Source organism: Ursus maritimus, unplaced genomic scaffold (assembly GCF_017311325.1).
Source record: "Ursus maritimus isolate PB19 unplaced genomic scaffold, ASM1731132v1 scaffold_24, whole genome shotgun sequence".
In the NCBI taxonomy this organism is placed as follows: Eukaryota; Metazoa; Chordata; class Mammalia; order Carnivora; family Ursidae; genus Ursus; species Ursus maritimus.
In genome coordinates, this window is record NW_024424897.1 from 6392294 (window position 1) to 6420267 (window position 27974).

Consider the following 27974-nt stretch of genomic DNA (forward strand, 5'->3'; position numbering starts at 1 on the left):
ACACACACACACACACACACACACACACACACATTCCTCTCAGCAAAACACAACCAAGGAGCCACCTCCCCGCCTTCAAAGACTTCCAGCCAGTACTCAGGCCCCCAACAATACCAGGGGCGTCTGGACAGTTCCTGCCTCTAAGATGGGGTGGGTGAGCTGGGTGAAGTATGCCCCTGTCGTTCAGGGAAAGAGAAAGGCCGCTCCCCCCCACTTTTGCACGGCTCCGCGGGTCCCGCCCGGGTCTTCCCGGGCAGCGTTCCCTCTCTCCACGTCCCCATTCTCCAGACGCATCACCCCTCGGAGTCCGCCGCTCCGGGTCCAGCCCAGCCCTCCCCGGGGTGATACTGCTCAACAATGGAGAAGCGGACAGGGGTCGCCGGTCGCATCCCGCTCTCCCGCCGCACCCACGCCCCGGTGCTCACCCTGTTCCAGGTCCTGCTGGTCGTACCAGGGCTCCTCTTCCTCTGTGGAGAAGTCCTCCATCCCGGCGGCTCTCCGCATGGCCCCGCGGGCGGCGGGCGGCAGGCAGGCGCTGCGGCGGCGCAGCTCAGGGCCGGTGCGCGGGGCCCGGGACAATGCGGCGGAGGCGGGCCGGGCCTCCCGCGTCGCGAACTCGGACTGCAGCGACCCCGCCCGCGCCGCGCCCCCTCGCCATCGGCCGCCGACCCGGCGCCCACGCGGGGCTGGCGCGCCGCCGCGGTCCTGCCCGGCCGGGGTCCTGCGGAGCCGGGGGCACCGGGCGGCGGCGGCACAAAGGGTGGAGGGGCGGAGACGGCGGGCGGGACGGCGGCAAGGACGGTCGGAGTCCGCCGGCACGTCTGCGGCGCTAGGAGTGCGCGGGGGCCGCGGCGGGAGTCCCCAGCCCGGCTCCGGCCCGCGCTGCCCCCGGCCCGCCAGGCGACACCCGGAGCCGTCGCTGCATCTTGGCGGGGTCCGCCCCGCGCTTCCCTAGCCGCCCGCTCCGGGAGGTGGGGCCGACCGCCGCTGACCAATCAAGAGACGTATGCAAAGATGGAGGAGGGGCCGAGGGCGGGATCTCCCTGGTGCCCTGGTGCCCTGGTGCGGCTGTTGCTGGTTCAACCTCACCCTCCCTCTAACGCCCGACCCCCTCGGTTTACCGCTAGCTATCTGAAATGATTTTATTTTGTTTACCTGCTGTTGTGTCTCTCTCCCTCTAGATCTCCTGAAAGCACAGATGGTGCTTCTCTTGTTCACAGCTGTCTCAGTGCCTAGAAAAGGCTGGCCCGTTGGTACCTTCCGTGGACACTCTTTGAATGAATGAATATTTATTTACGATTACCTTTAAGAAGTTGAGTGTTTAAATATCTGTGGCTGGACACTTCAGGCCAGGAGTGGCGAAGTTTGAGGGTGTGTTACCTGCATTCTGGACCTTTCCTTTTAAGGTCCTGTTTCCCTCCCCTTCCTTCTCCTTCCGTATCTTATATCCAGTTACAACAGTTAAACCCATACACAATTTCACATTCTAAGCATTCTTTCCTTAAAGGAGCTATCAGACTCAAGCATTCATGAGCATTCATGTAACTGACTGTTATTGGGAGTCACCATGAGCTGGTACTGTTGAGGCATCCTGAGTATATCCAACTCTGAATATATGTGGCAAATATATCCAACAAAGGACTTGTATCCAGAATATAGAAAGAATATCTGCAAATCCACAGGAAAGACAGCCCAGTAGAAAAGTGGGTAAAAGACTTGACCAGGCACTTCACAAATGACCAAATGACCCAACAAACGTGTGACGAGGTGTTCAACTTCTTTAGAAGATCAACGCTTGCAGGGGAAGAGAAGGAAACAGGGTTTGCATAGGGAGGAGTTGGGTTGAGATGTGGCCTTGACGAAAGCCTCTCCTGACTCTGGATACCTCTGGAATCTAAATCTGGAGAGATCCTTCAAACCTATTCCAAGTGGCAATGGGGAGAGGGCCTTTATATCCCCCTCCCCATGTCCACGAGTCATTGAATGGATGCAGGTGGTGAATGGTAAGCAGTGTAATCTTGGGCAAAGGAGCTCTTTTCAGCACCTCTCTTCTTAGAGAGGGCTGGCAGCTGAGGACTGTCAGCCAGCAGCTTCCCAGCAGCTGGGGGAACAAATCCTTCTGTTCTGAGAGGGAGTCTGGGGAATGCATCACAGCATCCATCATACATGCATACCCTATAATCCAGCCATTCTGTTCCTATATATGTGCAACAGAAATATGTAGATATGTTAATAAAAGGCACGCACAAGAATGTTCATAGCAGCACAATTGACAATAGCCCACACTGGAAACAACCAAATGTCCGTCAATAGTCGATGAACAAGATGTGGTATATGCGTGCAGTGGAATATTGTATAGTACAAGTAAAATGTTGAGTGAAAGATGCCAGGCATAGAAAGCAAATACTCTCATTAGTCTCCTGTTGTTTCTATAACAATTCATCCCAAATGTTGTGACTTGAAACAACACAGACTTACTGTCTGACAGTTTTGTAGGTTAGAAGTCCAACATGGCTCTCAATGGCTGAAATACAGTTGACTCCAAGGCTGTATTCTGTTCTGGAAGCTCCAGGGAAGAATCGGTTTCCTTGCTTCTAAAGGCCACCCACATTCCTTGGCTTGTGTCCCCCTTCTTCCACCTCCAAAGCCGTCAACAGCAGGTTGAATCTTTCTCATGCTGCATCATTCTGACCTTTCTGCTTCCCTCTTCTGCTTTTAAAGACCTGTGATGACACTGAGCCCGCCCAATAATCCAGCACCATCTCCCCATCTCAAGGTCCTTAATTCAATCACACCTGCAAAGTCCCCTTTGCTATGCAAGGTAACATATTTAAAGGTTTTGGGGATTAGGATGCGAGCCTCATTAGGGATCATTCCATTTATGTAAAGTTCAAAACTGGCAAAAATGAATCTGACCAGGATAGTGTTTAGCTTTCAAGACTCATGTAGGGAACTCTGAGGGGCTTGAGTGTTTTATTTCCTGATCTGGGTACTGGTTACACAGGTGTGTTTATTCGTGACAGTCATTGACCTGTACACTCGGGGGTTTTTTTTTTTTTTGGTTTTTTTTTTTAAGTAGGCTCCACACCCAGTGTGGGGCTTGAACTCATGATCCTGAGATCAAGAGTCACATGCTGTACTGACTGAGCCAACCAGGCACTCCAGCCTGTACACTTAGGATGTATACATTTCTTTGAATATATGTTATACTTCAATAACATAGTTTGCTTAAAAATAAAAAGAAATCTGTGGCTGAGATATAGGCAGTCTCTGCCCTTGTGCAGCTTTCATTCTAGTGGGGACAAATAAAACATTTATTACAACTTGCAATGTGTGCTATGAAGGAAATTAACAGGGTTCTGGGAGCAAGTTTGGGGCAAGGTTTAGATTCAGTGTTCGGGAAAGACCTTCCTTGGGAGGTGACTGACCTCTAGGCTAATACCTAAAGGGTGAGCTAGTGCCGGCCATGCCAAGCTCTGGTTGGGGGTGAGTGTTCAGGCAGAGGCAACAGCAAGGGCAAAAGCCTAAGGGGGAAAAGAGCTTGACGTATATTAACAACTGATGGAAGGCCATCGTAACTGAGCGGAGTGGATAAAGGAGAGACAAAATCGGAGTTAGGGCCGTGGGAAGGAATTGGGATATTTTTTCCCCCAACTGGACAAAGAGAAGGAGTAAAAGGCTTTTCATTTTCAGTTGTAAAATATCAGTGGCAATTTTGGAGCACGGATGGGAGGGGAGGGAGCAAGAGTGGAAGCAAGACTGGTTTGGAGGCTTTTGTGATCCTCTGGAAGGGAAGTACTGGTGGGATGGGCAAGGCTGCTGGCAGTGGACTCCAAGCAAGACGGACACAGTCTGGGTGCAGAATGGAGATGTGCAGATGAACCGACTGAAGAATCAGAGTGATGCCTTAGACTTCTGGCTCCAGTAACTGGGTGATGGTGACGCCATTTATTGAGCTGGGGACAAAAATGAGTCTAAGGGACCAGCAGGTCGTTGGGGGGGGGAGTAAGTTCCAAAGGGGTCTGGTCAGCACTTCAAGCCCACCAAGTCCCCTTCCCATTTGTTCATTTCTTTGTTCTGCAGCTCTGTGGGAGAGCTGCCCCGAGGGAGCTTAGGAAGTCCCCAGAGGAAAGCAGGGGCAAAGGGCTGAGGGCCAGGGCCTGGGGAGGGCTGCCTCAATTTCCCCAGCCTGGACAGAAAGGATGCTAGTTAGAGCAATTACAGACAGCCCCCACTGAAGATTCAGCTCCAACCTCTGGAGCTAAGGATGCTTTCAGTGGTGACTTGGATGACCCGCATACTTGCAAATATCCAGCTCCTGTGTCACCCCCCAGCCTTTGGCCTTTACCATACTGGCCAGATCCTCAGCATGGCTCTCCTCTCCTGTAGCCACCCTCCTCTCGCCCCAGTCCCAGAAGCATCACCTGGTGGGGACAAGCATGTCACAAAGGCTGGATTCTCACTGCCATCCTAGCAATAGGCAGGGTGATCAAGGCTGGATTCTCTTGGATCTCATGAGACTGGTATAGGTCAGAGCTGGGATACCAGCTCTTCCAAGTCAGTGGGGCTTCCTTGTCTCCCTCTGCAGGGGACAGAGAGTGGAGGTCCAGGTGACCTGCAAAGCTGTGGCTGGCTGAGGGATGGGAGGTGCCTGCTGTGTACCAGGCCTGTGCCAGGCCCTTTGCCTGAGTTGGTGCATAGGAACTCCAGACTCCTTGCCAGCTGGGACCACTCCCTGTGCCTTCAGGCCAGACTTAACATTTTTTAGACAATTCCAAGAGGAGGAAAATCAGATCTGCTTTTTTGTTTTTTTTTTAAGTTTATTTATAAAGTTTATTTATTTTATAAAGTTTATTTAAGTAATCTCTACACCCTAGGTGGGACTCGAACTCACCACCTGGAGATCAAGAGTGGCATGCTCCTCCCACTGAGCCAGCCAGGCACCCCAGATCTGCTTCTGAGGAAGGAAATTCCGCAGCCTCTCTGAGCTAGCCCCCAACAAGCTCTGGGACCCGTTTCAGGCCCTTCCCTCTAAGTAGGTAGAGGGCTTCCGCAGGGTCAGAAGTGTAAGCTCTCTGACCTTGGTTAGCTCCCCGGCCTGGTACCTCATAGGAGTGTCGGGCAGACCTACTGCGTACTGTTGCTTATTGGAGGCATCGAGACTCGGCACTGATGGCTAGAGCCCTCCACGGACCCAATGTCCCCCAAGCCTTGGGCATTATGATTCCCCCGGGGTTGGCTTCACACTCCAGCAACCAGGAGCGCTTCCCCAGCTCCCTGGAAATGCAAGCCCAGCTCCTGGATGTGGGAACAGAGCGCAGAGAGGGAATTCGGGGGCGGGGGAAGAGCAGGGAGCCGGGACCCGCAGCGCAACGCCCTCCGCCAGCACTGTTTGGGCGCAGGGCGGGGCTGGACACCCGGCCCCCTCGGCGGAGTCGCCACTGCCACCCACCCGCCCAGCCTCGCTCCCCATCCCCCCTCCCGCCCGGCCCACCGGAAATGACGGCGCTTACGGAGGCAGCGCTGACGTTGGAGGGTTCCGGCCGCTCCCAGTCGCCCGAGTCACCCTGGGGGAAGGGCACGGTGCCAGGCCGAGCCTCCGGGCCCTCGGGGTACGCACCACCCCCTCACGCTGCGTATCTTGGGTTGAGGTCAGGGGATCAGGCGATATCAGGACACTTTCCTCGGGTGCCCTCACCCTTGCAGGCCGCGCTGCCCGCCCTGTCCCCAGACCCCTCGTTCCAGCGCTGGGCGCACGTTGCACTGATGATCTTGTCCCATCTGTCCCCCCTCCACCAGTCTGAAGTCAGTGCCAGGCGGGATAAGGCGCAAGTGAGGTCATCTGGTGCCCATCCCCCCGTCCCCCGTATATCATCTGATGTGTCCCAGACAACCCTCTGCTCTGAGAGGGGAATTATTTTAGATTCTCACCCTCCTTGCGGTCAGGAAGTGCTTCCCTGTGCCTACCTCAAATCCCTGCAGTTTAGAACTCCCAGGCCTGCCATCGGAGGAGTGACCTTTAGGGTGCCAAGGCTGAGTGTCCTTCTGTGGCCTCCCCCTTTACTTCTTTAAGACCTCCCCGTGGGGCTACTGAGAGAATTCAGGGAGCAGACACAGGCCAAGTGCTTAGAATAGTGCCTGGGCCATGAGAGCCCCATTCAGTGTTAGCCTTTCCGGGTACTATTATTATTACAACTTTTTTACCTGGAGGACGTTCCTTGCACATCACAATCTCTCTTCTGGAAGGGCTCCTGAGACCTGTTTAGGGACCTTACCTTCCTGGCCGGGAGGGGGGCGGGGCAGGTGAGGCCTGCAGTCAAAGCTGGAGCCAGGGGCCTTGGAGACTATGGAGAAGTTCCAGGCACATTTGCTCACTGCATCTTGCTTCCCAGTATCACAGATTGCAGCCCCACTGCATGGGATCCATCTGCCTCTGGGCAGATTGAGAGCTCCTCCAGGGTAGGAACTCTGGGTGGCCCCTAACAGGTGCCTGATGAAGGGACAAATGGATGCTCTGAAACCAGTGGTGGAACCATATTCCTTGGCTTTCCTTCTCTCTCTGTCCACTTGCCCCACCTCAAAAACTCCTAAAAGAACTACGAATCGAATCTGAGAAAGAGTTCGTGAGAATGTGTGGTTCCTGTTGGCTGGTGAACTATCCAGGTGGCTCCGCCTTCTGTGACCCAGGAGTTCCTTGTATGCATTCACCCTATCAAGAATTGCTGTGTTCCAGGCCAGTGCTGGGTACAGGGATGCAGGGAGCAAGACGGACCCAGTCCCCGCTCACTTGCAGCTTACATTTCAGTAGGAGAGACAGACATAAACCAAACAAAGAGCAAAAAGATTTTACGTGATGGTTAAAGTTCTAGTCCACATACCAGCAGCTAGAATAACAACAGCCAGGGATGGGAAATCTCTCAGGGAAAGAGATGTTNGAGATAAGACCCCAAGGATGAGAAAGGGGCAGCCCCATGGAGAGTGGGCAGACAGATGTCCCAGGTCACATTTGCCTCATCTTGCCTGTGTGTTCTTCCTCTTGTTTTCTTTATTTTTTGTTTTTATTTTATTTTTTAAAGATTTTATTTATTTATTTGAGAGAGAGCCTGTGAGTGAGAGAGCACAAGCAGGGGGAACAGCAGAGGGAGAAGGAGAAACAGGCTCCCCACTCAGCAGGGAGCCTGATGGGGGCTGATCCCAGGACCCCAGGATCATGACCTGAGCTGAAGGCAGACACTTAACCAACTGAGCCACCCAGGCGCCCCTTTGCTACAGTATTTTAGAGCAAGGTCCAGTCTTTAGGCATCCTCCCTCTATACACTTCAGTATGCGCTAAACAATAACCAACAGCATTTAAAAAACAATCATTGGTGGGAATAGGGAGGATGCGAAGTTTAACTTGGAGACAATAAACAGGTGGTGGGGTTAAACAGGTATTTTTCCACCTAGATGTATTAGCAGTCACATTCCTTAAGACGATATTAATATTTTTTCCATCCTATGGTGGCAAGAGTGCCCAGGGAACTTGTAAGATTTTCCGGAGATGGACATTAAGATTTCCTGAAGAGCAGAATGCCCAGTGAATGGGAGAAGACCTTCTGAGGTTGGATGAGGATAAATGGACTCATTAAATCCATCCCATGAAAGCTGATGGAAAGAGCAAGGTCCATGGATGACCAGTAATATTTTGGTGCCACTTGGAGTTTCTGGTTGCAAATCCCTGAAATGGCTCTGAGTGCAGGGCAGGCCAAAGAGGCTCACAGTTACTCCCTTGAAATGGCCAGTTAGCACCTGCTCTTGGTCTTTGTCTTCTTAAAGTCAAATGTATTGAGGTATAATTTGCATACTGTACAATTCACCCCCCTTAGGTGTATAGTTATATGAACCTCAGCAGACATGATATAGCCATGAAACTAACACCACAATCATAGCAGAGACTGTTTTCATCACCCCCAAAAGTTTCCTCATACCTTTTCATAGCCAGTCTCTCATCCTACTCTCAGCCCAGGGCCACCACTCATTTGTTTTCTGTCCCGCTGTTTTGTCTTTTCCAGAATGTCACATAACTGATATAACAGTACGCCGCCTTCTGTGTCTTTTGAGATTTTGAGACTCATTCACATTGTTGCTGCTTGTATCAGTATTTTGTTCCTTTTTGTCGCTAAATACTAGTCCTATTGTATGGGTGAACTCCAATCTGTTTAGTCACAGATGATGGACATTTGGGTAGTTTCCACTCTTTGGTGATTATAAATGAAATTGCTATAAGCATTATGCAGGCTTTTTGTAGGGATAGATGCCTTCATTTTTCCTGGATAAATACCACGAGTGGGATTATTGAGATATGTGGTAATTGTATATTTGACTTCATAAGAAAATATAAATGCTCCCCATCCTCACAAGTATTTGGTATTGTTGTGTGTTTTTTTTAAAGACTTATTTATTTATTTATTTATTTGACAGAGAGAGACAGCCAGCAAGAGAGGGAACGCAAGCAGGGGGAGTGGGAGAGGAAGAAGCAGGCTCCCAGCAAAGGAGCCCGATGTGGGACTCGGTCCCGGAATGCCGGGATCACACCCTGAGCCGAAGGCAGACTGCGCTACCCAGGTGCCCCTGTTGTGTTTTTTTAAACCCATTCTAATAGGTATATAATAATTATCACATTATGGTTTCAATTTGCATTTCCCTGGTGACTAAGATTCCAATTTTTTAAAAAGATTTTATTTATTTATTTATTTATGTATTTATTTATTTATTTATTTATTTATTTGACAGAGAGAGAGACAGCCAGCGAGAGAGGGAACACAAGCAGGGGGAGTGGGAGAGGAAGAAGCAGGCTCATAGCAGAGGAGCCTGATGTGGGGCTCGATCCCATAACGCCAGGATCACGCCCTGAGCCAAAGGCAGACGCTTAACCGCTGTGCCACCCAGGCACCCCTGGATTTTATTATTTTTTTTTGATGCCAAATAAAGACACTATTCATTTGTTATCTTGGAGCAATTAGAAAAGCCATGAAGCCTGCCCACGATTTCATCCAGGGCAGGGAAGACCCACCTCTGGAGCAAGGACAGAGCTATCCTGTGCAGCCTGCTCCTCTAGTGAGAGGGAAGCATCCCTGTCCCCTCTCCTCCCTGTCCCCCTCCTCCCCGCCTCCATGCCTGTCCTACCCTGCCTTCACACCACCATTTCACTGGATAGATGGCGCACCCCTCCCTTTTCACCTGTGGAATTCCTATTTAAGCTAAATGACACCTTCTTTTGAAGTGTCTAGGATTTCCAGAAGCTTCCAGACATAGCATGCAAGATGATCTGGAGAAAATGCAGCCTCTTTTGGAGCCAGAGCTGGATTTGCTCTTTTGGTTTTGTTCTTAAGTAGCTGTGTGACTTTGGGCAAGTAATGTAACTGCCTTGAACTTCAGTTTCCCCTGCTATAAAATGGGGTAGTACTTACCTCAGAGGTAGATTTTTGTTGGCTTAGAGATTTTGTCCTCACATCATCATCATCATCATCATCATCATCACCATCACCATCAATATTATTAATTTGTCTCTATAAAGGCTTACTGGGCTGAAACACGGTTAATTCTTTCCTCGTTTCTTTCCCAAGCTAATTTTTATAAAGGGCAGGCCTTGTGACTTAAGACCCCTACGTCCCTGGCCTTGACACAGTGTTAGTAAATACCAGTCCCTCAACGCGTCTGTTGAAATAGATGGACTTAAACGGATTCTCAGGGAAGGCAGGTGGCCAGAAAGGAGCTGTGGGACCAGGAGGGACCTCCCACTCTCATCAGACCAGGGAGCTGCTTTTCTGGAGCGTGGGGCTTGTGGCTGGAAAAACAGCGGGGCTGTCTGGTGATGTGGGTTTGACAGGTCAATAAAAAGGAACCAAGAAAGCAGATGCTCAGGGAAAAAAAAAAAAAAAAAAAAAGGAATAGGGAGGACAGGGGTTGACAAGGAAGAAACTCTGAGGGAGAGGGCAGGCTGAGAAAGTGTGGGCCCAGAGTGGCGTGGGGACCAATGGTGGAGATGGGGGCGAGGAACGCGAGGCTGGGAAGGTTGCGGGCCCTGGGGGCTGAGAGGAAATGCGAGAGATGTAACGAGGACAACGCTCCGACGCAGAAGGGAGGGCGCGGAGGCACGGGGACTGGCTGAGAAGGACGCCTGGCTTGCGGCGGTAGCGGATCCCAGGAGCCGATTCTCCGCGCCTGGAGTGGGCGGTGCGGGGCGCGGCAGGTGCGGGGGCGGAGCCACGTGAGGGAGGAGCCCAGCGGGGCGGAGCCCAGCGGGGGCGGGGCCGACGCCGGGCCGGCAGGCGGGGTGCTAGGCTCCTCTTCTGCGAGAGCAGCGGGGGCCGTGGAGCTGGAGCTGGATCCCGAGCCGGGGCCGGGGCGGGAGTCGGGGCCGGGGCGGGGCCGGAGCGGGCTCCAGCGCTATGGGGTCGGCCGACTCTAAGCTGAATTTCCGAAAGGCGGTGATCCAGCTCACCACCAAGACGCAGGTGCGACCGGGGTCCCGGCCTCCCCACCCACCTGCGGGGCTGGGGGCTGGGGCTGGGGGGGCGGGGGATGCTGCGCGAACTTGGCTCGTGAGGAGATGGGGGACCGACTGGCCTGCAGGGTGACGCTGAAGCCAGGGCCGGAGCGGGACCCGTTGGCCTACCCCAGGGCTTCATCCCCTAACCCTAGCCCCTCACCCCCAGCCTCCTCTCCCTGGAATATCCCTCTGCCCGCGGCAGCTGCTGCCACCTTAGGCTGACGTGTGCCTACTCCTTGAGCCGGCATCGCCGCTGCCCGCCACCTGTCCCGCCGCCTCCCCCCACCTCACCCCCGCTCCCGCCCCTCCAGCCCCGCATCTTCAGCTTCACCCCCACTCCCGCCCCCACCCACCCATCCGCCTCCATGCTCCCCTCCCTGCCCCTCGGTGCCGGCGATTCCTGGACGCACAGACCCGGCTGATTCAATGCAAACAAAGCCGGGCCGGCGCCTCCCGGGTCGGGGAAACAGCTGGTGCGCGGTGGCAGCGGCCTCGCTGGGCCCAGGTTGATGCCAGGGAAGGCCCAGGTCTTCCTGAGAACATGCCAAGAGTGGCGGGCAGCGCTGCAGCCTAGCAAAGGGAGCTGTTCCCAGGCCCTTCGAGTCCCCCGCTGGGGACCACAGCTCCGGGGGCTCCTCCTCTGAGGCCCAGCAGAGGGGATGGCTGTGTTTTCAGGTACCCTCTATTCTCTGGGTCAGAGAACCCTCCAGGTTGTCTTTGACTGGCTGGTGTGGGGCCTGGGGGTGTCTTTCAGCCAGTACCCTCCCCCTGAGTTCACAAGTGGCAGAGAGGCCACCTCCGTCCCCCAACACACAGGACCTGGCTCCTTCCCTGCTTACCCCTTCTGTTCTTACCCCTTGAACCAGGCTGCTCTGGCTGCAGAGATGCCCAGCCTTGACTCCCCAGGTCCCCCACTTTCAAGGGAGTTGGGACCTGCTGCCATCTGGGACTTTCCTCTTACACTTGCCCCCAGGGCTGTCTCTTGCTCTTGGTAGTTAGAGTGGGATTGAGGGATCTGTCTTCCCACAGCCAGCTGATCACAGCTCCAGAGGCCAGACCTCTGGTCCTACACTCTCTTGTTCCCACGAAAGAAAGGTCAGGTGCCTGGCAAATGCCCCAGGCCTCTGGAGAGTCCAGTCCCAGCTAAGAGGCATTTGATAGAAACCAGACTTTGCTTCTCGCCACTTCCCTAATGGCTCCTGGTTAGTTCTAGTACTTGGCTTTTTTGGGATGGGGCTTCTAGGTCTGTGGGCGGCAGGTGGGCCAGCCCTGCAATGTGGGGCCCCAGGGAGAGGCAGGAGGGAGGCTCCCATGTTTACCTACCTGGGGAAGGAAACACGTTGTTGAAGGAATGAACTATGGGCTGTTGGCTCAGCCGGAAGGGTCCTTTGCCAGGCCAGCAGGACTAGCTCAGCTGGGTCCCAAAGGATCTGGGTGTACTAGATTCCTACCTGCGCTGGCCCTCTCCCCAAAATACGGCGTGTCTCCAGCTTCCCCTGGCTGCAGCCCTGTTACGGAACTGACTGAGATGGTGCTGTCCTGTTTCCCAGCTGAGGAATGGGAGCTGGCTTGGGTCAAGACTGGAAACAGATACCAGGCCGGGTCTCCTTCCAGAGACCACAGGGGCCCTGCAGGTGGGAAGGGACCTGGGCTGGCTGGAGGGAGAGACCCTGAAGCCTCCTGTCCTGTGTAGTGACCTGGCTTGGGCAGCAGAGGAGTGAAGACCAGATCCCAGATGGTCATTCCAGACCTTGCCACTCAGTCTCCAAGGAGATTAAGGCCAACTGTCCACAGGGTGTCCTCCAGTCTCAGACACTTAGAGGCAATGCCATGAACACAGATGTTTGTCCTGGGCAGCAGACAAGCCGACCCAGAACCTTTTCCTGTGGCCTGGGCATGAGCTGCCGCTGCTGGGCCTTCACTGCCGGGCCTTCCCTGTCTTCCTGTGCTGCATCCTGTTTTCTTCCTGCCCTGGGCTAGGCCTGACCCTGGTCTTAAGGCTTAGCAGTTTTGGCTGTGTTTCCCGGACCTTTCCTGGGGTGGGTGGGACCCTCTTTTAGATCCTGCCTTTTTGGAGGTTCTCCGCCGTAGGCTGGGTGAGGCCTCGTGGGTCCGTGTGTATATGTGTGCATGTGTATGTGCGTGTGAATGCCATGGTGACACAGTCCTCCAGAACAGGTCACCCTTAGCTGGCTAGAGCACTTACGGTCCTTTGCTCCCCCTTACCCCCTAGAAAGTGCTAGCTGGGCTCCCAAGCTGGTGGGGGGGTCTGGCCTGAGCAGGGGCTGGTGAAGCTGGGGTAAGATTATCTGTTTTCCCACCAGGGTAGCTCAGTCCCTATGGCCTGGCAGCATGGGCCTTCCCGTCTGTTGCAAAAATACTTCCTTCAAACAAACTGGCTTGGGTTTTGGAAGCTTCCTTGGAAGCCTAAGGGTCTCCAATGACCTTGGCCAACACCTGGAGCATCAGGCCAGCATGGGATAGCCAGGTGATGGTCACCAAGCTGAAGCGTCCGGGCCGCAGTGGGAGCTGGAGGGCTGGGACTCTCCTCTGCTTCTTGGCTGGGCTAGCCTGGGGCCTCCTAAGTCTCCTTTTAAGTCTCTCTCCTCATTTGGACACTTGCCTGAACTAGGCCAGAGGTCAAGTCCACTGGTGATCAAATGAGTTTCTGCCCCTTTAAGGGGGTAGTGTCTACTGGGGAGGTGGGGAAAGTGTTAGAGGTGGGGAGCTTCCCAGAGGTGCTCCCAGGTTTTCTAGGATGTCCTTCCCCACCCCAGCCCTGGCCACCTACACTGGGGGGTGGCGCCCCTTGACCCCAGGGACTGTCAGAGGGCTGCTTTGGCTGAGGCTAGCAAACCCTAGCCCTTGGCCGCTCCTTTGGCCTTTGTTCTTCTCCCCCAGCTAACTTGCTCTACCAGTTCTGGGACCGAGGAGGCCCTGGTACCAGGCCTGTCCTATCGACCATGGCCATTTGCTGCCCAGTAGCTTGGAGGGGGGGCATTGCTTGGAGAGTGGGCGAGGTTACACCCGGACCTCAGTGAGGCTTTCAAGCCCAGCCCTGAGTTTGGACAGGCCCACTGGTGCTCAGGCCTGCCCAGTGACTGGGTTGAAGGGATCTCTAGGACAATGATAGCCTTTCTGTGAACAAATATCGGCTGAGCATCTGCCATATGCCCTAACTGCAGGGTCAGGGAAGAAGGCTCGGTGGGCTAATGGGGCCTGGAGGCAAGTGCTTTGAGACTCCTGGAGTCAGGGCCTATGATGAGTGACTGAGGGTGAGGAGTGGGGTTCCAAGTTGGCAGCAAACCTGTCGGTCCAGAGCTCTGGAAAGAAGGGGCTTCAGAGAACAGAGTTATTATTATTATTTTTAAAGATTTTATTTATTTATTAGAGAGAGAGCACAAGCAGGGGGGAATGGCAAGGAGAGGGAGAGGGAGAAGCAGATTCCCTTCCGAACAGGGAGCCTGATGTGGGGCTCGATCCCAGGACTCCGGGATCACGACCTGAGCCGAAGGCGACGCTTAACCGTCTGAGCCACCTAGTTGCCCCAGAACAGAGTTATTTTTAAACGATATATATATATTTTTCTGATGGTCAGAGTAAGGCACACCGTGTGGAGTTGTGTGGTAGAAGGGCCTGTATCGACACTTTCAAAGAAGGGAGGAGGCCAGGTTGATGAAGCAGCTGGGGTCTCTTGCAGGAGCTGCTGTTCGGAAGAGTGCCTTGGGCACCCTGGCCTCTCAGCAGGCGAACATTCAAAAGGAAAAAATAGTAATATGTGTGTTTGCAGAAAAACATAAGTAAAAAAATAAAAACCACCCAGAGAGATAATCGCTGTGAGCGTGCTGTCATTTTCGTCTAGGCTTTTATTACTACCTAATTTAGCAAAGATCGTGACCGCCCTATAGCTGGTGTTATATCTTATCTTTTTCACACAGGGTTGTACCGTGAGCATTTTTCATTCGTTAATAGTCTTTGGCAACATGGCTCTGGTGGTTGCGTAATATTCTAGTCCATGAAAGGGCCTTAACTTTTTGAGTGTTCCCTGCTTTTTGGTCATTTAGGTTCATTCCAGCTCCTCACTATTATCAACAATAACACATCAGCGAACCTCCTTATATGTTCACATCTCTGATCATTTCCTTAGGAAGGATTTCTAGAAGTGGAGCTTATGATTCAAATTGGTTCCCTGTGCCACTGCCTGTGTGATTCAAAAGGCACACGTGTGCCTACAGCGTATGGCCTCCATAGCACTGCTAGGACTTTGGAATGCATTAGAAGGGTGGGCATGCGGGGAGGAGGGGACAGTCTGAGCAAAGGCCAAGAGATGTTGTGACAGTGTTGTGTTGCAGGGATAGCAAATACAGGTGTGCGTGAACCCACATGCAGTGTGTGTGTGTGCATACGTGTGTGCGTGTGTACATGCACGTAGGTATGTTGGGTAAGATCTTGGCTGACGGTCTGGCCCAATCCTGCAGGCAGCAGGTAGCCCCAAAGGTCTTTATGGAGGGAATAGTGCCTTTGGTGCTGTGCCTTGAACATGGGCTGGAGGCTGTGTGGAGGCAGGGTTGAAGGCCACGTGGAGGCAGGGTTGAGGATGTAAATTTGGAGGTGTGGTCCTGGCAAGAGAGGCCTGAACCGCAGCACTGGCGGTGGGGCCCTGGGAGGAGCGGTGCAGCCAGAGAGCTGGGGCCTGGCTCCTTTACATTTGGCATCTGTTGGGTGTGCGGGGAGAGGGTGGAAGCTGGGGCCGAGGGGTTGGTGAGGCTGGGCTTAGGTGAAATGAGCACACATTCCCTGTCCTCTTCCTTTGGGGCGGGGCACATCCTGGGTCTGGCCCCCAGGCACTTGACCTAGCAGCACGGCCTGGGGAGGTCTCCAGGTGGGGAGGCCCGGCCAGAGGAGGACAGTGAGTTATCCCATTCCTCAGGGACTAACTCTGAGTTAGGCTTTGGCTGCTGAACTCAGTGGTTGGCCGACCTCTGACATCCATGCCACGTGTCTCCAGCCTGTCTCTACCAGCCAGGGCTCACAGTGGCTGAAGGATGTCCCCCACCCCCAGGGGAGGGCCCCTGGGCACCAACAGGGTTGGAATAGGGGGGCTGTGGCTTCCCTTTTGGGGCTCATTTGGCTACAGACTGGGCAAACGGCGGGCCTGTTGGCAAGAGATTATGTAACAACTCTGGACACATGCCCCCCTCCCCCCCAGCCTGTGGAAGCCACCGATGATGCCTTTTGGGACCAGTTCTGGGCAGACACGGCCACCTCAGTGCAGGATGTCTTTGCGCTGGTGCCCGCGGCAGAGATCCGGGCCGTGCGGGAGGAGTCGCCCTCCAATCTGGCCACTCTGTGCTACAAGGTGAGCATAGGTGCTCTGCCTCTCGCTGCCCCTCCCTGCTGAGCCGTTTCCCACCCTCCTGAGGAGGCTGAAGCTGGCCCAGCCCTGCGGACCCAGTGAGCAGGCGCCCACGACATCCCACCTGTCCAGCTCTGGCCTGTCTCGAGGCTGTACCCGCTTCTCCCCACTGGCTGGGCTCTGGGGGGGAGGTGGTCCTGGCAGCCACCCCCTGGGAGGGCTTCCACACATCAGCTCCTTCAGCTCACCCTGCGCGGTGGTTACTGGTAAGGTCACCGTTTTACAGATGAGGAAGCAGACTCAGACGGGGGTCACTGCGCAAGGTCTCAGCCAGGGAGCGGTGGTCTGGGCTCTCGGGGGATGCTCCAGGCCGCTCTCTGACCCACTTCCCGTCCCCCTGGGCTGGCTGACCCTGTCTGCCTCTCCCGCTCGGAAGCCTGGTGTGCCCGTCCTGATCCCAAGTGCGAGGTCCCCACTCCCCGCCCACCCAGCGTGCCCCGCTGCCTGTCCCCTCAGGCTGTGGAGAAGCTGGTGCAGGGAGCAGAGAGCGGCTGCCATTCGGAGAAGGAGAAGCAGATTGTCTTGAACTGCAGCCGGCTTCTCACCCGCGTGCTGCCCTACATCTTCGAGGACCCTGACTGGAGGGGCTTCTTCTGGTCCACAGTGCCCGGGGCAGGGCGAGCAGGGGTCAGTGGCCCTGGCTGGGGGGCCGGGTGGGAGGCGATGTGGTGACAGGGAGAGAACCCATTCAGGGCCCGTCACGTTCCTCCAAATCTCTTGTGGGGTTTGGGAAGTGCGGGGGCAGGGGAATGGGGTTGCTGCTGAGGCGGGGGGTCATCTCCCACAGGGGCGTCTGCCCCTTCAGCCGGGCAGACATGGGGGCAGGGCTGCTGGGCATTCTCCCTCCCCGCTCATCTCCTCCCTGGGTTTATTGCCAGGCAACGGGCCAAGGGCAGGACCCCAGTGATTCCCAGCAGGGCCGAGGCTCTAGAGTTTTCAGAATTGACCTGGTTCCTTCCAGTCAGTGGGGAGGTTTCTTCCTGGGTCCCGGCCCTGCTCCTGCCTGAGCCCCCTTCTGCCTTAGGAGGTTTGGGGTGGTTGGAATGTACTTCCTTTTCCTACTGTCTCTTCCTTCATCCCTCTGCCCATGGGTGCCTGCCTGGGCCCAGATCCAAGCCCCTTCTAACCCCCAAGTCCTGGGGCTGCCTCTTCCTGGCCAGCGACCGCTGACGTGGCCTGTGTGCTGTACCCTGAGCAGGGAGAGGAGGAGGATGAGAATGCCCGGCCCCTCGCTGAGTCCCTGCTCCTGGCCATCGCCGACCTCCTCTTCTGTCCGGATTTCACTGTCCAGAGCCACCGAAGGAGCACTGTGGTGAGAGTCCCCCAGTCTCCCACCCCTAGGCTGGGGAGGGCTCTGGTCCTGGGTTGGGGCTGGTTGAAGTTCCCTGGGCAGGACCCCGTGGGGGCAGGGGCTGCTCTGGAAGAGCTGAGCAGGCCTGGGGAGGGGCCGGTGACTGGCACAGCTGGAGAGGAGCCAGCTGGTGCCTGGCCCTGCCCCCTGTATCCGGGAGTCTGGGCACAAGCACCCATTGTCCTTGCCTGGACAGCGGGTGGGGGTGTGGGGCTTGACACAGGAGGTCTGGCCTGCTCACTTCCTGTGGGCTCATGGACTCGACCTTTAGTGTTCTCTGCTCCCCACCCCCACGCACCACTAGGTGCACCCAATTCCATTCCCCTCCCTCCCTATCTCTCTCTCCCTGCCTCAAGCTGGACTGAACAAGTAAAAGAACCAGAGAAGAAAAATTAGCTTACAAGAGGTTGAGAACATTAATTTCTTCCCTTGTGCATTATCACCTGGGGCATTTTGAGGGTCTGTCTTTAGGAGAATATGAGGGTCTCTGCCCCCAGGGACAACAGCAGGGGGGGGGGGACTTGGGTTGCCCACCCCCAGCCTGATCGCTCCTGAACGGTGTCCCCAGGACTCAGCAGAGGACGTCCACTCCCTGGACAGCTGTGAATACATCTGGGAGGCTGGCGTGGGCTTTGCTCACTCCCCCCAGCCCAACTACATCCATGACGTGAACCGGTGAGTTTCGCTTGGACCCAGAGCCCATAGTGTAGCTGGACTCCAGGCCTGCTCCCCACTCCCTGGCTCAGAGAGGGAACCATGCATGGGGTCTTTTAAGGAGATCCTGTCCCCCTTGTGATCCCGCAGCAGCCTGACAAGGATAAAATGGGGTCATTTCTTTTCATGGACTTGAGCTGGGGCTGGGCAGGGTGGGCATGCTCTCTTAGAGAAGCATGGAGATCTTCAGGTACTGAACCCCCTGCATAATTGCCTCTCCCCTAAGGATGGAGCTGTTGAAACTGCTGCTGACATGCTTCTCTGAGGCCATGTACCTGCCCCCAGCTCCAGACAGTGGCGGCACCAACCCGTGGGTGCAGTTCTTTTGTTCCACGGAGAACAGGTGAGGGGCCCCTGGCCTTTCTTTCCATCCTCCTTCTTGTTCCAGGGAGCCCGGAACAGAGGCAGCTCTCCAGCCCGGCCTCTTAGTGGAGGGGAGGTGCTGACCCCTGGTGGTGATGTCTTGTAACTTAACAGCCACACGTTTTGCCCCAGAAGTCCAATGTCCCACTGGGGGGTCCTAGATGACTGATGCCTGGGTCCTCCATCAGAGCCATGCTGTCCAGCAGAAACATAATGCAAACCACATATACTGATGTCAACATAAGTTGAACATTTCTAGTGGTGACATGAAGAAAATTAAAAAAAAAGAAAACAGGTGAAATTAATTTTGGTATTTCATTTAACCCAATATACACCAAATACTAGTATTTACCAGGTACTCGAGATGCCAAATTACTGAGATGTTTTACATTCCCTTTTCATGTGAAGTTTTCAGAATCCGTTGTGTAGTTTGCAGTCACAGCCCATCCCAATTCAGACCAACCACATTTTAAGCTCTCAGCTATGTGTGGCTTGTATGGGGCAGTGTAGGGTAGAGAGGCTGGGGAGAGGGGGTAAGGAACATCCTGAAGGGTGGGGAAGCCTGGCCACAAGGGGGCGCTCCTGGGCTCTGCAGGTGTCACGTAGGGGGACTGCGTGTGTAAAGGAGCAGCCGTGCTCCAGCGGTGCGGCTCCAGCCGTCCCCAGGGCTGTGCAGACAGAATTGGAGTTAGTGTCCCTGAGGGTCGTGGCTCACCTCTTTCCTTCCAGACTCCCATTCCCTCATGGCGTGCCTTATCCTTCAGATTTTGCTGGACTTTGCCCAACTTTTTAATTTTTTCCCCCCAAAAGAGAAGGGAAGCGAGGCGACTCCCCCCGCCAGCCACAGTCCAAAGCTGGCCGGAGTTTTTTGCTTTGTTTTCTCACCAGCATTATCAGGCAAGCGGCCATACTTTGCCACTCACTTAACCTCTCTGGGTCTCAGTTTCCTTGCCTGTAAGATAAGGAGCTTGAACCCTGACATCCTACAAATCTCTGAATGATGTCAGTCTGTGGCCTGGGAGCTGCGTGATCGAGCGCGTGCTCCGCTCCCCGAAGGGAAGCCCACCTCCCTGTGGGACTCTAACCCCTTCTTTGAAGCCCCAGGGAGGGCACCTGCCCCTCAGAGATCTGAGGGACCAGTCCTTAGATGTGCAGCACTGCAAATGGACCCTAATGTAAACTACGGGTTTTGATGGTGGGTCCGTGTAGGTCTGTTGATTATAACACATGAGCCACTCCGCTGTGGACATCGGTAGTGGGAGAGGCTGTGCATGGGTGAGGGCAGAGGGCATGGGGGAATCTCTGTTCCTCCCTCGTGATTTTTGCAGTGAACCTGACATTGCTCTAAACATAGTCTTAATTTTTTTAAAAATAGGCTTTAGCCCTTGGGGGGGAAATCTAAGGGGTGTGGACATGATTTCCCACATAACTGGCCACCCCACTCTCGGTAATAAATTCCTCTGTCCTTGGCCTAACCTGGCCTGGGTCCCGGATGCAGGCCCGGCCAAGGAGAGGTCTCTTTTCCTCAGGAAGGGATGAGCCGGGTTCTGCTCTCTGGCTCCCAGCCCGGGGCCAGCACCGAAACACTTGTCGAGCGAGGGCATGGCTGCCTGACCCTCCCGTGTGGCCACCTGGGGGGTGGACGAAGGCTGGCCAGGTGGTCTCCACAGCCTTGTTCCTCTTCTATCGCAGACATGCCCTCCCCCTGTTTACCTCCCTCCTCAACACCGTGTGTGCCTATGACCCTGTGGGCTACGGGATCCCCTACAACCACCTGCTCTTCTCCGACTACCGGGAACCCCTGGTGGAGGAGGCTGCCCAGGTGCTCATTGTCACCTTGGACCATGACAGTGCCACCAGCACCAGCCCCACCGTGGACGGCACCACCACAGGCACTGCCATGGATGACACGGACGTAAGGATGGGAGTGGCGGGGAGGGCACCAGGCTCTGGGCACTCTCTGTAGCAGAGCGGGGCAAGGGATACCCAGTGGGCACTTCATGGTGAGCCTGGGGATGTCTGAGGGGGCACTGCTGCCACCACGTAGGCCTGAGGTAGGGGCAAGGGGTGAAGCCACCTGCTTATCCCAGGCTCCCCCCTCGGCAGCCTCCGGGCCCTGAGAACCTGTTTGTGAACTACCTGTCCCGCATCCATCGTGAGGAGGTGAGTAGAACACTGCTCTTGCTCCAGTGGCTTCTCAATGCCCACCCGCCACAATGGTTATGGCCTTGCAGGGGGTGAGGTGATGGAGATGAGATGGGGTAGGGGGGAGTCCTGATCCCTACAGGAAGGAACCATGGTCCCTGTGGACTTGACCACCCCAAGTAAAATAGTGATGGCAGGACTTCGAGGGTTTTGAGATGCAGAAAAGGGCTGACGGCCTCAACTGGGTGAGGACAACTGGGCAGGCTTCCAGGAGGAGGTGGCTCTGATGTAAGGTTTTGGTGGGGGGAAGGACAGTGGACTTAAAGGCCAGGCAGACCTGAGTTTGTGTGTCTTGTGACCTTGGGGGAGGTTCTTGTGCTCCCCAGAGCTCTGACTTCTGCTGCTGTAACATGGGGACAGTAACTGCTTCCTCACTTTCTTGGGACGATTACTTGTAGTAGGTGCTTAGCAGGTGACAGCTTTTTGAGAATAGCAGAGTGTGCCTCTGGTGTGACAGGGTGATGGGGAGGGACGAGGGGATGGCGTCTGTCCACACAGAGTCCAGGTGGACAGGGGCTGGTTCAGGGGGTGAGGGGTCACTAGGAGCAGCCTTGCTCAGGGATGGGGGAGCCTGTGGTCTGGGGAAGGGGCAGGGGTTCTCTCCAGACCTGTCCTGGACTCAGCTTCCTGAGGGGCCTGCCTCAGGACAGCTATTGATGACAGAATCTGGGCCTTTCAGGCTCCAGAGGTGGGACCAGGCTCTGGGGGAGTGAGGAGGCATTTGGGAGGGAGCTGCACTGGACAGATCCCTGCTGTCCCCCGCTCAGGACTTCCAGTTCATCCTCAAGGGCATAGCCCGGCTGCTCTCCAACCCCCTGCTCCAGACCTACCTGCCCAACTCCACCAAGAAGATCCAGTTCCACCAGGAGCTGCTGGTCCTCTTCTGGAAGCTCTGTGACTTCAATAAGGTGGGCTGGCCTCAGGCCCAGCCTGGCGGACAGTGGCGTGCCCGAGGTGGGAGGCGGCTACGCTGGCTAGCCCAGGGATGGGGACGGCATCTGGGCAGACTCCCAGGATGGGGAGACGGTGGGGCAGAGCCGTTTCCCCTCTGACCCTGCCCACCTGTTCCCTCCCTCCCTCCAGAAATTCCTCTTCTTTGTGCTCAAGAGCAGTGATGTGCTGGACATCCTGGTCCCCATCCTCTACTTCCTCAACGATGCCCGAGCGGATCATTGTAAGGCTGGCGTGGGCGTAAGATCCTGGGGGCTTCCTTGTAGAGGGGCGGGTCCAGCCAATCTGCGCGGCCTCCCAGGAGCTCAGGCTCAGGGCTCTGACCTCCCAGGAAGGGCTTCTTCCAGTGCTCCCGAGATGGGGCCCTGCCCTGCGCTCCTTACTCCCGTGCCCACTCTGTGCGGTGATTTCTCCCGTAACCCATGCTGCAGCTCGGGTTGGCCTGATGCACATTGGAGTCTTCATCTTGTTGCTTCTGAGCGGGGAGCGGAACTTTGGGGTGAGGCTGAACAAGCCCTACTCGGTGCGCGTGCCCATGGACATCCCTGTCTTCACCGGTACCCATGCAGACCTGCTCATTGTGGTGAGGGGGCTGCCTTAGCCAGGACTGGGGGCATGGGGGACGTCCTTTTGGCTGCGTCTGGAGGTGGAGGGGACCCCATGGCCACCCTCCTGCCTCCCCGCACAGGTATTCCACAAGATCATCACCAGCGGTCACCAGCGCCTGCAGCCCCTCTTTGATTGCCTGCTCACCATTGTGGTCAACGGTAGGGGTGCTGGGAGCCCGCCTTCCCCGTTCTCACCACCAGGTGGCGCCAGGCCACAGGCCTACCTATCGCGCCTCCCTGGTTCAAACCTGCCCAGTCCAATAGCAAAATATGACGGTAGCCACGTATGTCCTGGTTAATTTTCTAGTAGCCGTATTAAGCGCACAGGTCCGTATGTGACTTCAGACCGTGCACAGCGTCTCATCTCGGATTCCCCCTCTCAGGCTCTGCCAAAAATTAAGTTTCTTTCTTTTTTCTTTTTTTTTTTTTTTAAGATTTTATTTATTTAATTGACAGAGAGAGAGGCAGCGAGAGAGGGAACACAAGCAGAGGGAGTGGGAGAGGGAGAAGCAGGCTCCCCGCTGAGCAGGGAGCCCAATGCCAGACTTGATCCCAGAACGCTGGGATCATGACCTGAGCCGAAGGCAGACGCTTAAGGACTGAGCCACCCAGGCGCCCCAAAACTAAGTTTCTGATTATGTGTGGAGTGTTGGGATTCCAGTTTGATATTCTAGAAAGACTTAAAGATCCGGGGAACTCTGGGCAAGTTTACAAACCTGTCAGGGTCTCCGTTTCTTCGTCTATGAAATGGGGCTGGTTCCCTCTGTGTCCGGCCCCCTTGTCAGAAGTGGGGGTGGGGGGCGAGAGGCCGCATGTGAGTGGCTCCGTAAACCGTGAGGCTGTCCACGTGGCAGAGGGACGAGGGTGCGGGTATGGGGCCCACCCGGCCTCCTGGAGCTCTGCAGAGCATGGCCTGTGGGGCCTCAGCCTCTGAGGGCTTGGTCTTCCTGGCTTTGTGGGGGATTTTACAGGCAAGGGGCAGGGAGGGTTTGGCAGTGGGAGCATCGTGTCCCGCAGGCCAAGGGTGTGCAGGGATGGCTGGGGGGCTCAGGAGTGAGCTGGCTCCTCCCCTGCAGTGTCCCCCTACCTCAAGAGCCTGTCCATGGTAGCTGCCAATAAGCTGCTGCACCTGCTGGAGGCCTTCTCCACCACCTGGTTCCTCTTCTCCGCTGCCCAGAACCACCACCTGGTCTTCTTCCTGCTGGAGGCCTTCAACAACATCATCCAGTACCAGTTTGATGGTGAGGCGCAGCCCGAGCCCTGGCCTGGCCTCAGGGGCGGGAATCAGGACTGGCAGTGCATAGGGACACCTTCCCGTCCTCTAAGGAGGGCAGAACCCTCTGCTCCCCCCACCCCCATTCATTCAACGTGCATTTATTGAGCATCTGCTGCATACCAAGCCAGTGCTGGCTGCAGGGCATACAGGGGGGAGCAATGCGCAATGCGCAATGCTCCCTGCCCCCGTGCAGCTCACAGCTGGGGATGCAGGCACGGAGGGAGGCCTTAAACAGTGGTCTCCAAGACAGACAGGCCACCTTAAATCTGATGAAAGGGGAGCGCAGAGCAGTAGGACCCTGAGGGGTATTGTAAATGCCACACTGGCTACTGGAGTGAGTGGCTGTGGGCACATAACCTCTCTGAGCTTTAGGCTGTGAGACAGTCATAACAATGGTAAGAGAGTCCTTATGTCTGAGGGTGTTGGGAGGATTAAGTAATCGCCCACAAAAAGCATTTAGCGCAGTGTCTGGTGACTTAGATATTAGCCGTTGCTATTATTTCCAAAATAAGTAATATTTGCACTGATTTGTGAGGGATGAATGGAGGGGGGGTGGGGTAGAAAAAGCATTGTGTGGTAGGGGGCAACATATGCAAAGGCCCTGGGGTGAGATGTTGAACTGGAAGCAGGACAATGTGGTGAGAGGCAGGATCAGATTGCAGGATGGGGCCTTGAAGGCCCAGAGTCCAGGGAATTCAGCATGGGCAGTGGAGCACAGGCCATGTTGTCCTTCCTCCCTGGTGACCTGGCTCAGGGACACAGTCAAAATATGGAACATAGGCTTGGTGTGGACTCTGACGTGCTGGGGCTGCCCCACTTTGCCAGTGGTCCCCTTTAGTGCGCCATGTTGTGAGGGCGTCTGGAAGGTACTAGGGAGAGGCCTGGAGGGGGCCTCAGCCCAGAGGCTCCTCCCCAACGATGTAACACCGTGGCGTAGCCACAGCTGCACACACCGCCAGGTGCCAGCCCTTCTCCAGTCCCCTCTCTTGGGCGCCCTGTGCCATCTCCTACCCCTGGAGTTAGACACCCTCCTGTCCTCCAAACTCCCTCTCCCAGAAACCTGTCCAGGTGGAAGAGGAGACAAGGGGCCTCCCTGAAGTGTGGCGTGCTCCCTCCCTACAGGCAACTCCAACCTGGTCTACGCCATCATCCGAAAGCGCAGTGTCTTCCACCAGCTGGCCAACCTGCCCACCGATCCGCCTGCCATCCACAAGGCCTTGCAACGGCGCCGACGGGCACCTGAGCCCTTGTCCCGAACTGGCTCACAGGAGGGTGCCTCCATGGAGGGCTCCCGCCCTGCTGCCCCCGCTGAGCCTGGCACTCTCAAGACCAGCCTGGTGGCCACCCCAGGTCTGGCCTGGCAGGTGGCAGGAGGGTGTGGATACCAGCATGGTTGGGGGATGGGCGGGGTCTCTGGGATGTCATCCCATCTCTGGCAAAGGGCATGGACTGAGTTGGGAAGCTGAGAGGACGGGAAGGGGGTATTGGGAGGCCCAGGAAGGCTAGCTTGGTGCTGGGTGGGGGGGCCAAGAACCGCATATAGGGGATTTAGGCATAGCCGCTAAAGTGGGTGGAGGAAAGAGGGGGGCGTCATGGGGCCCAGTGCAGATGCTTTCTCAGAGGGGCCCTGTGGCAGGTGTCCTCACACCCACCCACCCCCACTACCAGGCATTGACAAGCTGACAGAGAAGTCCCAGGTGTCAGAGGATGGCACCTTGCGATCTCTGGAGCCCACATCCCAGCAGAGCTTGTCCGATGGCAGCCCAGCCATGGAGGTGGGCGGTGGGGACTCCCGCAGTGGGGTGAGGTTGGGACTTCCCTTTCTCCCTGGCCTCTGTGGTTGGGCTGGGCCAGGGTACTCTGGGGTCACCTGGAGCAGAGGGCAGGAACCCTGTACCCAGGACATCCAGGAGGTGCTTTCACAGACCTCTCCCTTGTTTACCGGTCCCAGGCTTAAGCCCTTGGCCTTCAGACTCCTCATCCATCAGCCTTATCTCAGCTGAGCTGGCCTTTACCCGGCCAGCCCAGCCAGCCCCTGGCCCTAAACCTGTCATCGGTCTGGGCTGGGTCAGGCTGGGCCTGGGGCTCCGGGGCAAAGGGTGCTGGGCTGTCTGCTCTGTTGGGAGTGAGCCCCCCACCAACGTGAGCCAGTAGAGAGCCTCATTGCCTCCTGGATTCCAGGCTAGGGGAGGGACTGGGAAGAAGGGCTGCTCCTCGGCCCTCTGCCCCCACTCTGCGCCCACTCCCTCTACTCTTCACTTCCACCCCTCCCCTGGGACCAGGAGCCTGACCAGGCGTGGCGGGAGCAGCGGCGACTGTCCAGCGCATCAGCCAGTGGGCAGTGGAGCCCAACCTCGGAATGGGTGAGGGTTTGGGCAGATGGCCCTGAGGTGGGGCGGACAGGGGCTCCTGGCCCTAGGAACAGCTCAGTTAAGGCTCGGATGGGAATGTGTCCAAATTCAAAAACTGGTCTGGGCGCCAGGCTCTGGGTCACTCCTTCCGGCTGGGTGACCTTGGCCTCTCTGGCCTAGTTGCTTCCCCCGTCTACACTGTCCCAGAGTTCTGCTGCAGGGTTGACTTCAGCTGCCCATGGTGCTGGCTCTCTTACTAGGCTTTCCTTCCTAGCTTCTTCCTCCAAGTCGCTTGTCCACTCCTGTATGTGTGTCCTGTGATCACTACTGATAGCCCTTCCATGGGGATAAACGTCCTACTTGATTGTGCCATTGGGAGGCTGCAAGGGGACAGTTTTTGGCACGTTTACGCTCAGGGAGAGGCCACGGCTCTTACCATGTATAACAGTCCCTGTTCGTGGGCACAGCCCCGTGTCAGACCCTTGCTGTGGTGAGCGGAGACAAGTCCTGCCTTGGGGAGGTTTGGTTCTGGATCAGGGGCCAGGCCTATCCCCCTGCCCGGGGGGCTACCTTCCCAGCCCCAGGAACCCCGCTCCCGCCCTCAGGTCCTTTCCTGGAAGTCAAAACTGCCACTCCAGACCATCATGAGGCTGCTCCAAGTGCTGGTCCCCCAGGTGGAAAAGATCTGCATTGACAAGTGAGCCCGGGGTGAGGGTACGGGGAGGGGTGGGGGGATGGGGGTGGTGGGCAGGAGTAGCAGGTGGGCTCTGAGGCAGGGGCAAGCCAGGCTTGGGTGGGGTGTGGCTGGGAGCATGAGCCCCATGCTGCCCTTGGCTTTCAGAGTGGGTTCTCCTGTGTGAGCACATGGGACACCCCCCCTTCCTGGCAGGGGCCTGACAGATGAGTCGGAGATCCTGAGGTTCCTGCAGCACGGCACCCTGGTGGGGCTGCTGCCTGTGCCCCACCCCATCCTCATTCGCAAGTACCAGGCCAACTCGGGCACGGCGATGTGGTTCCGCACCTACATGTGGGGGGTCATCTATCTGAGGTGGGTCTGGCGTTCCCCCGAGGGTCTGCCCAGGGGGGCTCAGCGGGGCCCTCGGCTCTGGGTCCCACCATGGTAGTGGGGTTCATGTCAAGGTAGTCAACCAGGGCGGTCTTGTCTAGTTGGGGGTGGGCACCCACTGCCTGGGGTGGGACATCAGGGTGGAAAGGGTTTGGGCTGGACGACCTCCAGTGGGAGGTCGTGGCCTCCCCAGTCTTTTCTGCAAGGTCTCCCAGCACCCCCGTGACAGCCCACTCCTTCTGTAGGAATGTGGACCCACCTGTCTGGTACGACACGGATGTGAAGCTGTTTGAGATCCAGCGGGTGTGAGGATGGAAGCCTACCGGGGACGAGGACCAGGGGAAGGTGGGGGCCCTGGTCCTCTGATGCTCCCCTGACCCACTGTTCTAGGTTTTAAATGACCACAATCAGAGCTGGGGCTGGCAGAGGTGCTGAGTCCCGGGTGGCAGGCCCTAAAGGCCCCTGGTGGCTAGGATGGTGGAGACAGGTTCTAATCAACTCCCCTGACGGCTGGACTCATAGGAGCCTCCCATCTCCAGGGCTGCAGGCTCTGGCCAGAGCCCCCACCTCACTCTGGCTCCCCCCCAAGACCCGTTTCTGTGCTGCCCATTCCCAGAGGCCACCAGGTCACTGAGCCCTCATGGGTTGCCCAACAGGGAGCTGTGGGCTGTCCTGTGAGGCACCCGGGCAGGGGCAGGGGGGCCCTTCCGCGCCTCCTAACCTGATACCACCTGGTCCAGGCCCAGCTTGCTGCCAGGGCCTGAAGGAGGAAGGGGGTGGCCAGGCTGCTTGAGGAGACTGGGGGGCTGGTAGACTGCAGAAGCCAGACTGGGGGACCTCATGCATTTTAGGGGTTTGGAGTGGGGTGTTGAGGGTCTCCTGCTGTATTCTACCTGGTCAATGGATATAGCCTGACTCCCTGTTATCCAGTATGGGGGGGGGGAGAAGTGTAGGAAGGAAGCTGTTCAATCCTCCCTGCCCCCGCCCACTGCCTGGATTACGGGGGGCCAGAGGGAGCAGGATGCCACCCCTCCATCCTCCAGCTCTGGCCTCTGGGCCCCCTCACCCTACCTGTGTCAGTACAGTCTTTGCTCTGTACAATCGGCCTCTTTACACAATAAACCACCCTCTGCACATCCTGG

At 56.4% G+C, this 27974-nt stretch overlaps 2 protein-coding genes across 2 annotated transcripts in view; one reads left to right on the forward strand and one right to left on the reverse strand.

Moving 5' to 3' along the window:
• CDR2L (cerebellar degeneration related protein 2 like) overlaps window positions 1-566 on the reverse strand; it is a 15717-nt gene extending 15151 nt beyond the window's left edge. The window contains exon 1 of the mRNA XM_040640254.1: window positions 426-566. Coding sequence (XP_040496188.1) covers window positions 426-504 — 79 coding nt within the window. The 5' untranslated portion in view covers window positions 505-566. The remainder of the gene's footprint in view (window positions 1-425) is intronic.
• A 9849-nt stretch (window positions 567-10415) lies between these two features.
• HID1 (HID1 domain containing) lies at window positions 10416-27966 on the forward strand. The gene is made up of 19 exons (XM_040640258.1): window positions 10416-10496; window positions 15741-15890; window positions 16404-16574; window positions 17146-17259; window positions 17867-17973; window positions 18239-18355; window positions 20068-20290; window positions 20482-20538; window positions 21348-21488; window positions 21664-21754; window positions 21963-22114; window positions 22220-22298; window positions 23216-23380; window positions 24538-24765; window positions 25084-25190; window positions 25698-25778; window positions 26372-26463; window positions 26656-26814; window positions 27078-27966. Exons 1-19 carry the CDS (start codon window positions 10431-10433, stop codon window positions 27139-27141), a joined length of 2364 nt encoding a protein of 787 aa, XP_040496192.1. The 5' UTR covers window positions 10416-10430; the 3' UTR covers window positions 27142-27966.
• Window positions 27967-27974: the final 8 nt, after the last annotated feature.

Excerpts from the sequence above, each read along its gene's own strand:
- HID1 (XM_040640258.1), top strand. The coding sequence starts at position 10,431 with ATGGGGTCGGCCGACTCTAAGCTGAATTTCCGAAAGGCGGTGATCCAG. Across the intron at positions 26,464-26,655 it reads GAAAAGATCTGCATTGACAA|GGGCCTGACAGATGAGTCGG; the intron begins GTGAGCCCGGGG and ends CCTTCCTGGCAG. Across the intron at positions 26,815-27,077 it reads TGGGGGGTCATCTATCTGAG|GAATGTGGACCCACCTGTCT; the intron begins GTGGGTCTGGCG and ends CTCCTTCTGTAG.